The sequence below is a fragment of the Hyaena hyaena genome, unplaced genomic scaffold (genome assembly GCF_003009895.1).
Source record: "Hyaena hyaena isolate Hyena2069 unplaced genomic scaffold, ASM300989v1 scaffold_97, whole genome shotgun sequence".
Lineage (NCBI taxonomy): Eukaryota > Metazoa > Chordata > Mammalia > Carnivora > Hyaenidae > Hyaena > Hyaena hyaena.
In genome coordinates this window covers 1,346,114-1,361,185 of record NW_024080728.1, presented here as the reverse complement: position 1 = coordinate 1,361,185, position 15,072 = coordinate 1,346,114, and the positions used below count along the sequence as shown (strand labels likewise).

Sequence of the window (15,072 nt, the reverse complement as noted above, 5' to 3'; positions counted from 1 at the left end):
AACCGACTAAGCCACCCAGGCGCCCCTGTTGTAGTCTTATTCTTAAAAGTAGGCTAACTGAACATTTCATCATTTCTATCAAAAGGTTGCCCCTCATTATAATTGTTTCTATGAGGTCCAACGCTAATTATGACTGTAGGTCATTTTTAATAAAAAAGAATTCTCATCATTGCCATCTCAGATCTGGTAGAACATTTTCACAGGATTTTAAATTACTAATAGTATTAAATGATTAATAGCTTTTCAGATGATTACTAATAATTGCTTCATTCATAATACAGAAATACTTTTTGAAACAAAGGGTGTGCTTAATTTTTTTAATCATACAAGTCACTGTTGATTCCTATTGTTGTTTATATATCTGAATATTACAGCTAATTATTAAAAATCTTTAATAAGACATATTCAGGTTTGAATTCTATTTCTGCCACTCACTAACTGTGTAACTTTGGGCATATATTAAACTTTCTAAACAATAAGTTACTTCATGTTATTATAATTAATAACACTTAAGACATAAGATTCAAATTATTAATATCAGGGCAAAGTCCAAAATCTCCAAAGTAAATTAAAACTTACTAGAAATTGTTCTCTTAACTGGAACAGTTTAATTCTTAAACATAAGCAAAATTCATTCGCTCAAGGCTTTTTAATTAGAACTCTGCTCAAAAGTCAAGTTCAGGGGTGCCTGGGTGGCTCAGTCAGTTAAGCATCCGACTTCAGCTCAGGTCATGATCTCACAGTTTGTGGGTTCGAGCCCCACATCAGGCTCTGTGCTGATGGCTCAGAGCCTGTTTCAGATTCTGTGTCTGCCTCTCTCTCTGCCCCTTCTCCACTCATTCTCTGTCTCTCAAAACTGAATAAATGCTAAAAAGAATTTAAAAATAAAAAATTTAAAAAAAAGTCAAGTTCAATGAGTTAACCAACTGAAGTATATTCCATAAGGGAATACAGTAGTATTTATTCTTGAGGGTGAGGGAAGGGCTACATATGTTTTGTTAATAAGAGAACTTGAAAGACAAAAATCTAAAGATTACTAAACACAGTGCCACTGAACTTCTTTAAATAGTGTGCTTATCTAGGACACACAGAATTCACTTCGACAAGTTCTCAATTTGTGTCTTCATAAATGTAATATAAGCAGCAGGAAATGTGAGTTGTATGTTCTGAATATGAACTGAGAGCTCACTAATTAGGGAGTCTTAACTCTGTAGTTCTATTTCCTCAGTTGAAGGCAGTTGGCCTGGTGGACTTCCTGTAAGGGCCAGTAAGAAAGGGTAAGTGAAAGCACATGATATAATCTTTAAACACGTTATTTTCTCTCAAAACAAACAAACTTCCAAAAAAAAAAAAAACCAGACACTTCATTTTTTGTTCTGGAGGATAAATACAATGGCCAGTTATATGACTTGGGATCAAATCTCAACTCAAATACTTAACTGCTTTAAGTAAACTAGCTGTGTTACCTGACTGGTACCACTTAACCTCTCTGGGCTTCAATTCTCTCAACTCTACAATGTAAATATTAGACTGATTTTAAGTACCTCAACAGGCACTAACAGTCTAAAGGTTCTAAAACATGTTCAAAGAGTTTCTAAAAATCACATGAAATTGTAAATTATAATTTCAGAGGCACATCTTGGCTGAAATGTGTGATTGTTTTCACACCCCAATTCCGCAATTTGCAGAAATCCTCAGCTGTGTGAGGTCCCACCCACCAGGGTGTGGATTTATACACCCACTCCCACCAGCACTTCCCAGAAATCTTTGGAAAAATTTTTCAAAGGCGATGGCTAGAGAGCTTGCTTATGAGTATACAGACCTGTTTTATGAGTGTAAAGATGCGACATCTAGGCCAACAAATCATTTAAAGAGCTCTGGATTGGACTTGATAGCTACCAGATATTAAGTCTTCTCAGGAACGTAGTTTATTCAAGCTTCACATAAGTCAAAGGTCTCGTGTGTGTGTGTGTGTGTGTGTGTGTGTGTGTGTGTGTGTGTGGTGTATTTCCATTAGTGGAAAAATGTACTCCTCTTCCCTTATTTGTGCTGAACCTAGGGGAGGAATGGTACACAAATAGGGGAGGAGGAGTGCTAAAGAAGGGATTGCTGCCTAATGGAGTAGGCGAGGCCAAGATAACTTAATACATCTCCCAATTCTAAAGATCTGTGAGTTTAAGTCTAGAAATGTATATATTTCTCTATACAGCACCCTTACAACATTCAAGCACAGGGAAAGACACAAAGAAGTCAAACCTCCATGTAGAGAAGAACCTATACTCCCCACATCTCCCAAAAAAGACATCTTTTCCTCTCTTTTTTTAAAAAAATGCTATTTTTAATACTAAACTCTGAATACTACTTAATTAAATAATGTTACTATGAGGGCACCTGAGTGGCTCCATTAGACTCTTAATTTCAGCTGAAATGATCTCATGGTTCTGGAGTTCTAGACCCATTTTGGGCTCTGGGCTGACAGTGCAGAGCCTGCCTGGGATTCTCCTTCTCTCCCCTCTCCCTGCTCTTCCCCTGCTCACTCTCAAAATACAAAAATTTTAAAATTTTAGGGGCACCTGGGTGACTCAGTCGGTTAAGCGTCCGACTTCGGCTCAGGTCATGATCTCACGGTTCATGGGTTTGAGCCCCGTGTTGGGCTCTATGCTGACAGCCAGCTCAGAGCCTAGAGCCTGCTTCAGATTCTGTATCTCCCTCTCTCTCTCTGACCCTCCCTTGCTCATGCGGTATGTGTCTATCTCTCTCAGAAATAAATAAAACATTAAAAAAAAAATTTAAAGAAGAGGAAATAAAATTTTTAACTTTAAATAATGTAATTGTAATTGTTTTACTGTACTATTTCAAATCTAAACCACCCAGTTCTATACATTTGGTTAAGCAACGGCTAAGTAAAACAAGTAGAATTTTGTTAGTACACTTTCATGTGCATCAACATGCCATCTGTCCAATGCTAAAATGTACTAGAATCACTTCATTTTGAGTGTGTGAGAACAGAGACATAACCCAGGGTGTAAGCCTGCATCACTTCTACAGCTTAACATAATCTTTAATCTTCAACAAAACTAAACTAAAAATGATAACTAACGTTTCATCTCTGTTTAGGAAAAACAAGTTCTGAAAAAGTCTATATTAGAAGGAACCTAAGACTACCCTCACTCATGCCTATTAAACAAGAAAATGTTCAAATCTCTCATGTGGTTAACTTCAAAGACAACACATTTGAACTGTTTATTTTTAAAGGAAATAATTTTCTTGTATTTTGACTTGTTTACTCAAAAACTTACATGGGTTTTCAGACTTTAGCTCTAGGGCTCAAAGAGTAAAATTACAGTTTATTTTGCTACCTCAAGCCTAAAGGAACTAGAGAAAACCTAAGACATCTGAAGTTGATTCTTCAGCTATATTTTGTTTCCAAGTGACCCCTCCTGGATGAGTCAACAGAGACCCATTACTTTAAAAGACCATCTTGTGGTATCATCCATTGGTTACATAGTATATTATGTTACACAGTACTCTACAAAATGAAGAATAGTATTGCTAATCCTCAATGTTTTAGAGTTCTAATTACATTACAAAGTCTCACTAATTAAGGACTTGCTAACCCACAGGAAGAAGATTAATCATACTGATAGGTCACTGAGATCTTCTTTGTAAATTCACTCCTTCAGAAAATATAAAAAAAAGAAATGTATTCCTCCACCAAATAACCAATTTTATATTTAGAAAAGAAAACAATGACCACAGGATCTTAATAAAATGTTTATGCAGAAGTATATTTACCTCTAAAGGAATTTTCCCATTGGGCAAATGCATGAAATGATTATTATACTCAAAGCTCACGAGAGTCACCAAAAGAACAGAAATGAAATCTAGGAGTGCATCTCTTACCTCTACTGTCCTGCAGTATCACATTTATTTTGCACCCAAGCACACTCCGTATAACAAGAAAAATGAAAGGTCCATACCACCTCACGCCAGAGTGGCTAAAATGAGCAAATCACAGAACTCTAGACGCTGGCGATGATGTGGAGAAACGGGCACCCTCCTACACTGTTGGTGGGAATGTAAACTGGTACAGCCCCTCTGGAAAACAGTGTGGAGGTTCCTCAGGAAACTAACAATAGAACTCCCCTATGACCCAGCAATAGCACTGCTAGGAATTTACCCAAGGGATACAGAAATGCTGATGCATAGGAGCACATGCACCCCAATGTTCATAGCAGCACTCTCCACAATAGCTAAAACATGGAAAGAGCCTAAGTGTCCATCAACAGATGAATGGATCAAGACGGTGTGGTTTATCTATACCATGGAATACTACATGGCAATGAGAAACAATGAAATCTGGCCATGTGTAGCAACATGGATGGACCTTGAGGGGGTTACGCTGAGCAAAATAAGTCAGGCAGAGAAGGACAAATATCATATGTTTGCACGTATAGGAGGATTAGGAGGAACTTAACTGAGGAACAAGGGGGAGAAGAAGGGGGAAATGGTGGGGGAAGGGGAGAGAGGCAAACCATGAGAGACTCTTGAATGCTGACAAAAACTGAGGACTGATGGATGTGGCGGGGAGGGAGGGATGGGCATGGAGGAGGGCACTTGTGGGGATGAGCACTGGGTGTTATGTGGAAACTAATCTGACAAACTATTTGTAAAAAAAAAAAAAAAAAAAAAAAAATGAAAGGTCCAAGAACCATGAAATATTTTCAAGTAGGGGTTCTACTAACTCTTATAAATAGATACGAATTTACAGATAACACATGAATCCATTTTGCACTACTGCGTACTACAAACATACCAAAAACATCTTTAAAGAGTTTAGAATTCATTCATTCAACAAAACTTTAGTGTCTGTTATATTACAGTGAAGTAATTAATTATGAGGCCCTAAAAGTTAAACTGGTTTTCTGACTTCAAGCAGCAGTAGGCAAGATAAAACATGCACGTTATGCACACAGCAATAATGCAAATTTTAAAGTACAAACAGCCTGAAGAGGTGTTTCCAAGATGGATGATTAGAAGAGTTTTATAGAGAACACAGACTTTGGCTAGACCTTGAGGAATGAGATTTTGAGTAGGGGGACGATTGTTTGCTTGTTTTCACAAATATTTTCTATACATGCTATAGAAATAGATTTTTCTATGCTATGGATTTTTCTCATGCTGAAGGAATCACATCACCTCCTTCACTCTACAAGACCCAAAAGGAGTTACTGATTAGTGTGCCCCCCTTAACTCTCTCCACTACCCCACACATGCAAACACCACTGGCTCACACACCCACCCACATCCACATGGGTGCACGTGACACAGGAGATAAGGAGTAAGAATATATCCAAAGCTGGCCAAAATCCCACCTCTGATACATTAATTGGCTCAATGGTGGTTATGGAACCCAGGCAGTTCCAACCAGAGTATTTTCAAAATTGATACATGGATGTGAAAAGTCTTTTCTGCTGGGCTCAAATTTAGGCTTAGGGTGGGGAAATGCCATCTTTCTTGTTATTCTTTTTATTTTTATTTTTTTTAGTGTTTATTTATTTTTGAGACAGAGAAAGACAGAGAATGAGCGGAGGAGGGGCAGAGAGAAGGGGCAACACAGAATCCGAAACAGGCTCCAGGCTCTGAGCTGTCAGCACAGAGCCCAATTCAGGGCTCAGACTCACAAACTGTGAGATCATGACCTGAGTGAAGTTGGATGCTTCACTGACTGAGCCACCCAGACGCCCCAACCATCTTTCTTGTTATACTAAGATGGCCTACGTGAGAAATAAATCCAATATACCCAAAGATAATAGAGACAAGAGATGCACTCCTAGAATGAATCACTTTGACGGGGGTAATCAGTTATGTTAGTTAATGGAGTCTACTGAGAAACGGTTCTACCAGGGATGCACTAAAGTTCAACTTCAGCCCCTAGAAGGCAAATAGCCAAGTAATCACTTCAATATCATTTCTAATCATCACTAATTTTGTGAGTGATCAATGATTAATGATCACATAGGCTACTTTCATGTCTATAATCCTGCATTTGAAGGCAACAGCAAAATAGCAAGACTTACTAGTAACTAAATGTGGCTAAACAGAGCCTGTTAATATGGTAACCAAACTAACATGCCTTGAGAAGGTAAGATTTCTTTCTTGAAAACTGCTGTACATATTTTCTTATTCTATTCTAGAAAACAGAATATTCTGAAATCAGCATGCATGCAATGAAAGCCAAAATGCAAATGGAAACTCACATGTTCGGATGTTCTTATGCTGAAAGCTAATTACATTGCTTTCTAGATGAACACAAATCATAGGAGGCCACAAGTACAAACAAGTACAAGCAAAAACATCAGAAATAAGACATGTGAGTGAAAGTAGCAACTTTAAATCTGCTTTGGAAAATATTCAAAAAGTATATTTTTCAAGCAGTATGTGAAACTTCAGTTTGTAAAGACCACTTCAGTGAAATAAGCCTTCTAAATCTTGAGATTCAAAAACTTATGAAAAATCTTTAGTCAGTCAGTATTATACAGGAAGAAAAGCATAATAACTCAATGACATGACCAGTATTATGGCAGGGCTAAGCAAAAGAGATCTCTGAAATACTTAAAATCATAGATGTGTTGAATGGGAACCTCAGGAAAAATGCAGCAACTGATGAGAACTTCATTTTAAAATTGGTAAACCACCCAGAGTTTCATCAAGCGTGTCATTAACAAACTAATGTTTCTACAACAAAACATACACATTTGTGTAAGGCAGATACACACTACAGAGAGCCTCATATCAAGTTGCGCTGCCAAATTAACTTTTAAAAAAAGTTAAACATGGGGCGCCTGGGTGGCTTAGTCGGTTAAGCGTCCGACTTTCGCTTAGGTCATGATCTCGCGGTTCGTGAGTTCGAGCCCCACGTCGGGCTCTGCGCTGACTGCCAGCTCAGAGCCTGGAGCCTGTTTCAGTCTGTGACTCCCTCTCTCTCTGACCCTCCCCTGCTCACGCTGTCTCTCTATCTCCTAGAAATAAATAAAAAACATTTAAAAAAAAAAAAGTTAAACCTTCCAGTTTTCAGAGATTTGGTGATTTCAGAAATATAGACAAAAAGATTACAATCTATAATAAAACCATTATACTACTTACTTTATAAATTTTCAGATTCACTTAGTATTCCAGAGTTCCATTCTATAATGATGATATCTAGCTACTCAGCACTTACCCAAAATACATATTTAGTGCACATCAAGTTTCTCTAGCTTAAAATCCAGAGTCCTAATATACACGTGCAGTGTAAAAAAGTTGGAAAACTAAAAAAATGAAACTAAACAAAAATAACCCACTATGTTTCCACGTAGAGATAACTACTATTAAATTTTGGATGTTCTTTGGGGCACCTGAGTGGCTCGGTCGATTGAGTGTCCAACTTCAGCTCAGGTCATGATCTTGCAGTTCATGAGTTCAAGCCCCACATCGGACTCTGTGCTGACCACTCAGAGCCTAGGGCCTGCTTCAGATTCTGTCTCCCTCTCTCTCTCTGCCCCTCTCCCATTTGTGCTCTGTCTCTCTCACTCTCAAAAATAAATAAACATTAAAAAAATTGGGGTGTTGTCTAAAATTTCAGATTCTTTCTATGCACATTAATAATTAGGATAAAAATCTCCAAATTTTAGTGTGGATTTTTGTTTTTATCTTACTGTGTACCTGGAATACCCTTTCAATCAGAGGATACTGCTCCTAAAGTCTAGAAAATTGTCAGCCATCATTTCTTCTAATATATCCTCTCCAGCATTCACACTATTTCTTTTTTTTTTTTTTCTTCTTTTTGGAAAACCCAGTTAGATGTTAAGTTGTTGCCTCCCAATTTATATTCCCTTCTCTTAATGTCTCTATTTTACATCTGAGTGAATTACTCAGTACTATCTTCCATTCGCTAATTTTCCCTTCAAATATATTTGATCTAGAGTTTGATCAACCTATTTTTTGTTTTAACTTCAGTAACTCCATTTATTCTTTTACATAGCTATTTCATATCTGTTAATTTTTAATTCATAACATGTCTTTAGTGGCTATTACTTCCTTTATTTTTTTGAAGATCTCTAAACTATATAAAGTCATTTTGAAATTGCTGTAGTAATTCCATCAGATTTTGAGTGAGTTTATCTCACGGCAGTCATGCTTATTTTCTAAATAATGTTCTTCCTCATTATTTTTGCAAGCTCGGAATTTCCTCTTCCTTTTTTCCAGTGGTTTGAGGTCAGTCACCCCTCTTCCAGGACCCATGACCTCCAACCTTGGTATTCTCACAGTACGTGATAGTGAAGAAATTACAATTCCCAACTCTGAGCCATCTGGCGCTCAGCCATCTCTATACCAGGCCCTCTCTATACCATCTCTATACCAGGCTCACAGCTTTTTAAAACAACAGCCAGGGGCAAAGGCTTCTTTTCAACCAGTCCCAGTCCAGCTCCCAGTTTCATCCACTATATGACACCAGTTTCCCTACACAGTTATTTCCACCAGCTCCTGAACCCAGAGTCTAATTGCATGTTTCCTCCCTGTTTTAATCCCTGCATATGTTTTATCTTACCTGTATCTTTCTGTTTTCTTTTTTCAATTTGTAATTGCTGCATTAGGAACAACATAGACCATCAATAGTAGGATAAACAGTACCACAGTAACAACTAACATTTATTGTAGATTTACGGGCTGCCAATTTTATATTTATTTTCTCATATAATCCTCTTAACAATGTTTTGAAGTAGTCACTATTATTTTTTTTAATGTTTTTTTTTATTTCTGAGAGAGAGAGAGAGAGAGAGAGAGAAATACAGCATGAGCAGGTGAGGGTGAGAGAGAGAGAGACACAGAATCCGAAGCAGGCTCCAGGCTCTGAGCTATCCGCACAGAGCCCGATGCAGGGCTCGAACCCAAAAACCGTGAGATCATGGCCTGAGCTGGAGTCGGACGCTCAACCAACTGAGCCACCCAGGCGCCCCTGAGGTAGGCACTATTATTATACCCATTTCATATGTGAGAAAACAGGCACAAGGCCAGTAAGCAACTGTTCCAGGATCACCAGCTAAGAAGGACCAAGAGTCAAACGAGATGTCAGATTCCAAAGACCATGCTCTTAATCACTACTCTACTGCCTTCCATCCTGATCAAAACGCTCTTTGTAATTTTGATTCTCTCTCTCATATTCCACTTAACTGTGAACATTTTGCACAGGCAGCATCTTAAGTAACAGAAGGGAAGTAGAGCTATATTCCAGGTAGAAAGTAGCATATCAGCCTTATATTTTATTTACTGTTATTCAGTCTAGGCCTATACCTAAAATCAGAAACATGGTCTTCAATGCCTATCTTTTTTCCTACAGCCCATCCCACTTTCCCTGAGCTCTAAGCCTTTCCCACATGCCCCTAGACACCCAGGACTATCATGCAGGCTTGCCCCTGGCTGTCTCTCCACCTCCTCTCACTCTGTCCTAGCATATAATGCCCAGGAAAGCACCTTATTAGAACATTCAGATAAAGTACCTCAGAAGACTTTTGTTTTCCATTTTCCTTCATAGCCCAAAGCCTTAATCTTAAAAGATTACATTTGTGAATATAAGTGAACACCACACAGTATCATCCAAAAAGAGCCATCTTCAATTTTCAGCTGCATTATTAAAATATAAGGTTTAATAAAGTGAAGGTTATCAGTGCCACTCTATACTGTGCTAATAATTCATTCACAAACATTAACTGAATCACTCCTAAGGACTAGACACTGTGCAACACACTAAGGATATGCAATCATCCTTTCTCTTTTCCAGTCTGCATATATTTTCCTCATTTAATCCTCACAACAAACCACTCCTAGAACAGTGTGCTCAGTTTGTAAAAATAATCTTCCAGAGAATTTTCTGAAAGAGAAAAAAAAAAATGTGTTTTAGAAGAAGGGACTACTAAAACTATTACTTGGTCACTTAAGATACTTAGACTTTTCTCCCTATATTTACTATACAATTTTTAAAACACGGGGTCCTTAGTAAGGCAGGACACAGAGGGAAAGAATAAAAAGGAATCCATGGAAGTGAAATGTTTAGGAAGCAGTAATTTGAGAAAAGCTCAGTATTTGCTGATTGGAGAATTACAGTTTGTTTTCTTTTTAGTATTACTAAAAGTCATGACCTGGGACCATCTTTAATTGCTAATGTCAGAGGTATAATGTGGGCTCTTAGGATTCAACCCGTCCTAACATCAACTTCAGAACTTGCAAATATTTGCTATGATGAATGAGTATAGCTATGTCTGAAAGAGATTAGGAAGAACTTGACAGTGGAAGTGGAGAGACTTGTTATGAAGCCAACATACCTAAGCAAGATAAAATCTACACTTGAGTTGTGGCAGCAGGAATGGAAAAGGAAAGGCATTTATGAGACATTACTAAAGAAGAAAAGACCAACTTTGATAACCATATGTGGATGGAAAATGAAGCAAATACCTAGGTTCCAAATTATGGAGAAACAGAAATTAGATAGTGCCATTAACAGATGTAGGAAGAAGGTGCACATTTTGGACAAGAGACAGATTTCGCTTGATATACATGACTTTGAAGGGCCAGCAAGACACTCAGAAGGAGATATTCAGCAGACAGTTAAAATTAGGGTCTGACAACTTAAGGACATAGCAATAGATCACACATATGATCCAGTATATGTCCAGTACAAAGCCTGGATGCCTTCTACCTTCTGCTCCAGTCAGACCAAACCATCTCTAGTTCCCTACAGAGGCAGCTCTCTCCCATCTCTACCTCCAAACAAACCTTTCTATAAAGTCAAACACCCTACTTCATACCTGGTTAACTCAATGTCATCTTTCAGAAATCTCAGGTATCATTTTCCCAACCCTTACATGGTATCTGGGTCTTACCTCACTACATATTAGCACCTAATATTTAGCACCATTCCTAAAATAGCAGCCACTTAGACTGACTGGAAAAATAAAAAACACAGTTGGAACATGTTCAATAAGCTTGCAAAAGAACAGGGTCCTCTTAGAGGTGACCACTAAAGAAATAAACTTGGATGAGATTTCAAAGGAGAGAAAAGAAAATGAGTGGTCCTAAATACAGGTATTCATCATGGAACATATTCAACTAGGGATCAGTTCCCAAAAATGTTTCCCAATTTCTTTCAGCCCCAAATACCTTATCTGTGACACAAGGAGTATTACCTAACTCACAGGTTGCTGGGAAGATTACAGGAGATAGCATATATAAAGCACCTAGTATAATATCTGGCACTCAATTAATATTCTCTTTTGTTCCCCAACCCCACATGAAAACATGTTAAAGCCTGCTTATTTCTTTGCAACTTCAGTAACTACTACAACCTGACAAGCAATCCAACCTAGAAAAATAATGGATATTTTAAAAAAGGAAGGCTAGACTTGTCAAATACTCTCCCTTAGAGTAAGTTTTTTCAGTCTCAACACTACTGTTAATTTTAGCTAGATAATTCTTTGTTGTTGTAGGGGGCTTCATGTACATTGTAGGATGGTTAGCAGCATCTTTGAACTCTACTTCTAAGTGCCTGTAGCATTCCCTACCAAAAACGTTTCCAGACATTGCCAAATGTCCCTGCAAGGTAAAATTTCCTCTGGTTGAGAACGACCACCCCAGAGCTAACTGAAATTCTCAAAGTTCTAACTCCTCTCCCTGACATCTACAAACATATATCATACATTCATTTGTTCGTCACTGATTCTACACACTAAATTATGCTTAGGCTTTATAAGCCACTCTCCTGAAAAATTACCAAAACAGGTAGCTAGTCCCTTAACTCTAGAGCCAGTCATCATAGATAATGCAAGCAGTCCAACCAATAAATGCATTATCACACTGCAACCCTTAAAGCCAAATTAATAGAAGTAGGAAAAGCTAATGCCCAAAGGTCTTCACACAAAATTAAGAGATTTGTCCAAGTACTCAAGTGTCTAATATTTTAACTTCATGTCTACAGTGGCACCAAGTAAGTATTATATAAAATGAGTTTTTAGTTGCCTAAGGATTTGTATAATTTGGGGGTAGTTTTTTTGTTTGTTCATTTTAAGTAAGCTCTATGCCCAACATGGGGTTTGTACTCATGACTCTGAGATCAAAGAGTCACATGCTGTAGCGACTGACAGTACAGTCAGACTGTACTGACTGAGCCAGCCAGTAGCCCCAGTGCTTACACAAATTTTTAAAAAACACAATGACATATAAGATATATTCAATATATTTAAGAATTAAGTACGATAAGGGGGATGGGCTAAATGGACAAGGGGCATTAAGGAAGACACTTGTTGGGATGAGGACTAGGTGTTACATGGAGGGGATGAGTCACTGGATTCTACTCCTGAAATCATTACTGTACTATATGCTAACTAACTTGCATGTAAATTTTTTTAATTTACAAAGAAAGAATTAAGTATGATACACGTATATATTGCACCAACATAAAAAGTTATGTACATTAACAACAACAAAAAAAAAATAAGCAGAAGTAGAGAAACAAAAACTGAGTTAACAGTTCTTGAGAGTTTTTGGATAATTGCTTGAAGTTAGTAAGTATAACATGGTAATTAAGAGCACAAGCCGGGAATCAGACTATCTGGATTAAAATCCCAACCCCATCTGTTATTAGATACGTGACCTTGATCAACTTACAATTTCTCTATGCCTGTTTCTTCCTTAGTATAATGTAAATTATAGTATCTACCTTATAAGGTTGTTGTGTGCTTGAATGAGTTAAAACAAGTAAACTGCTGTGCTCACTTTGGCAGCACATATGCTAAAACAGATAAACTGCTGAAACAGTGCCTGATATGTACATACTTAAATGTTAAATATTATTATTTATCTTTGTTTTTAAGGATCCATAACCAGGGCTAAGTGAAGATTTCTTGGGTGGTTATATAAAAGCTGACACTGGGTGGGGTGGGGGGGTGGGGGTGCCTGGGTGGCTCAGTAGGTTAAGCATCCAACTTCAGCTCAGGTCACGATCTCACTGTTCATGAGTTAGAGCCCCACATCGGGCTCTGTGCTGACACCTCGGAGCCTGGAGCTTGCTTCAGATTTTGTGAGTCCCTCTCTCTCTCTCTCTCTGCCCCTGCCCCACTCACTCTCTCTTGCTCTCTCTCAAAAATAATTATTTTTTAAAAATAATTTTTAAAAAAAAGTCGACACTAGAATCAAACAACAATGGACTTGCACCCAGATGCTCTGGATTCATATTTCAGTTCCTTAACTAATTATTTCATTGAGCTTTGATCTCACCTGTAAAATGGGCAAATGCCTTGAAAATGGATTAACATAAGGGAAAAATCTAAGGACCATATGTTTAGTAGGATAGTAAGGAAAAGTTGCATCTGTCTTCCAATTTGGTACGGAAACTTTGTGAAGGAGACACCTTTCAAAGAAATATTCTAGAAATGGGCAGAGTAGGGAAACCACATGCCCTTGAACCCACATAGGTCTGATTCAAAAAGCCATTGCTATTTTCAATCTATGGACTGAAAGCTTAAAATAAAAAGGAAACATCCTGGAGCGCCTGGGTGGCTTAGTAGGTTGGGCATCAGACTCTTGATTTCCCAGCGTTAGTGGGATCACTCAGGGGTTGGGGTCTGTGCTGTTAGCACCTGGGATTGTCTCTCACTCTCTTTCTCAAAATAAATAAACATTTTTTAAAAATCAGAACATCCTGAGTTGTCAAAAGAAAAAAATAAGTTTATTTTCTTTGCATAAGGTAGGCATATTAATCCTTTGGGGGTAGTAGGAATATATTAAAAGCACTGGCAGAGACTTGGTCACCATTCATCCAAAAGACCGAGAAAACAGTATCGGGCCCCTAACCGACCTTCTCCTTTCATTTACAAATGCTTCATTCTTTTGAAAGTGAAGGATGAAGTTGGAAAAAATGAGGCTTGTCTTGTATATATAAATCAAGGAATATCTCAATAGTTTTAAATCAATTTATGTCTATTTTTACATATAAAAGTCAATGGCTCCCAACAAACATTTCAAAATCATCAAGGACTGTCCATGTTACACTTAATACTTATCAGAAAGGAATATTTTAACAAACAACATTTTATAAGTAAGTTACAACATCATGTGAGGCCGGTGTTAGGGGCAGAACTATTTCCACTGCTGCCAAAAAGTAAAAAGAAATATCAGTATTTCCTATCTATTCACCCAAAACCGCCCCGCCAAGCCTGCAGATGGCCTTCAAAGATGTCAACTTTCAGAACGAGTACAAAAAGAAAGGTCAAGGCGCCCTTCCGCGACACTTTACGAAAAAATCCCAAGAATTCTGTCTTTGCCCCGGGCAGAGCAGTCGCTGGGCCTCCTCCTCGGTATCCCCCAGGGAATAGGAGGTGGCAGCGTTAGACTCTGCTCGAGTCAGGTCAGGTCGTCCAAAGTGCCACAGCCCAGCCCGGGGGAGGCTCCCACGTGGCGCCCACAGCGTGCCCAAGGCCGGATAGTTCTCCCCAGGCCAGCGTCCTGATTGGCCAAGAGCAGCCGGAGCCGCTCCGGAGCAGGCGGCAACTCGGCCAAACTGGGCGGGAGCTGGGCAAAGGTTAGCAGTTTGGCGGGCAGCTCCGTGAACTGCCGGTCGTGTGCTTTGGCCCCATGCCGACAGCGAGGACACCATTCGGCTCCGGGGCCATGAAACCCCACGTGGGCCCTGGTTAGCGGCAGACGCCGTCACCCTCCACCCTTTGTCGAGGAGCGCTCACCTCAGCGCTCGCGGTGCCTCCACCTTCAGCTTTTTGGGCTTCGGCTCCTCCTCGTTCGCAGCCATCTTCGAGCTCCCACCCCTTCTGCTCCCTGGGCCCACCCCCTCATATCATCACCGCCCCTTTCTCCCCAAACCCCGCCTCTCTTGACTCGCCACTCCGTGTTTCTTCCTTCCACAGCCATTGGCTCAGACCCTTTCTAATCCCGCCCCCCGGCTGTAGGGAGACCCTAGACTGAGTTAGGCTGCGTACAAGTGCCTGAGTCCACATGGTGCGAAACTCACCTTCTTCTAGGTTCTGG

At 39.1% G+C, this 15,072-nt stretch overlaps 1 protein-coding gene across 2 annotated transcripts in view; it reads right to left on the bottom strand.

Annotated features, from left to right (window-relative positions):
• Window positions 1–14,852, bottom strand: part of ADK (adenosine kinase) — a 507,420-nt gene extending 492,568 nt beyond the window's left edge. For both annotated transcript variants that reach the window (XM_039235193.1, XM_039235195.1), the window contains exon 1: window positions 14,772–14,852. In XM_039235193.1, coding sequence (XP_039091124.1) covers window positions 14,772–14,836 — 65 coding nt within the window. In that variant the 5' untranslated portion in view covers window positions 14,837–14,852. The remainder of the gene's footprint in view (window positions 1–14,771) is intronic.
• Window positions 14,853–15,072: the final 220 nt, after the last annotated feature.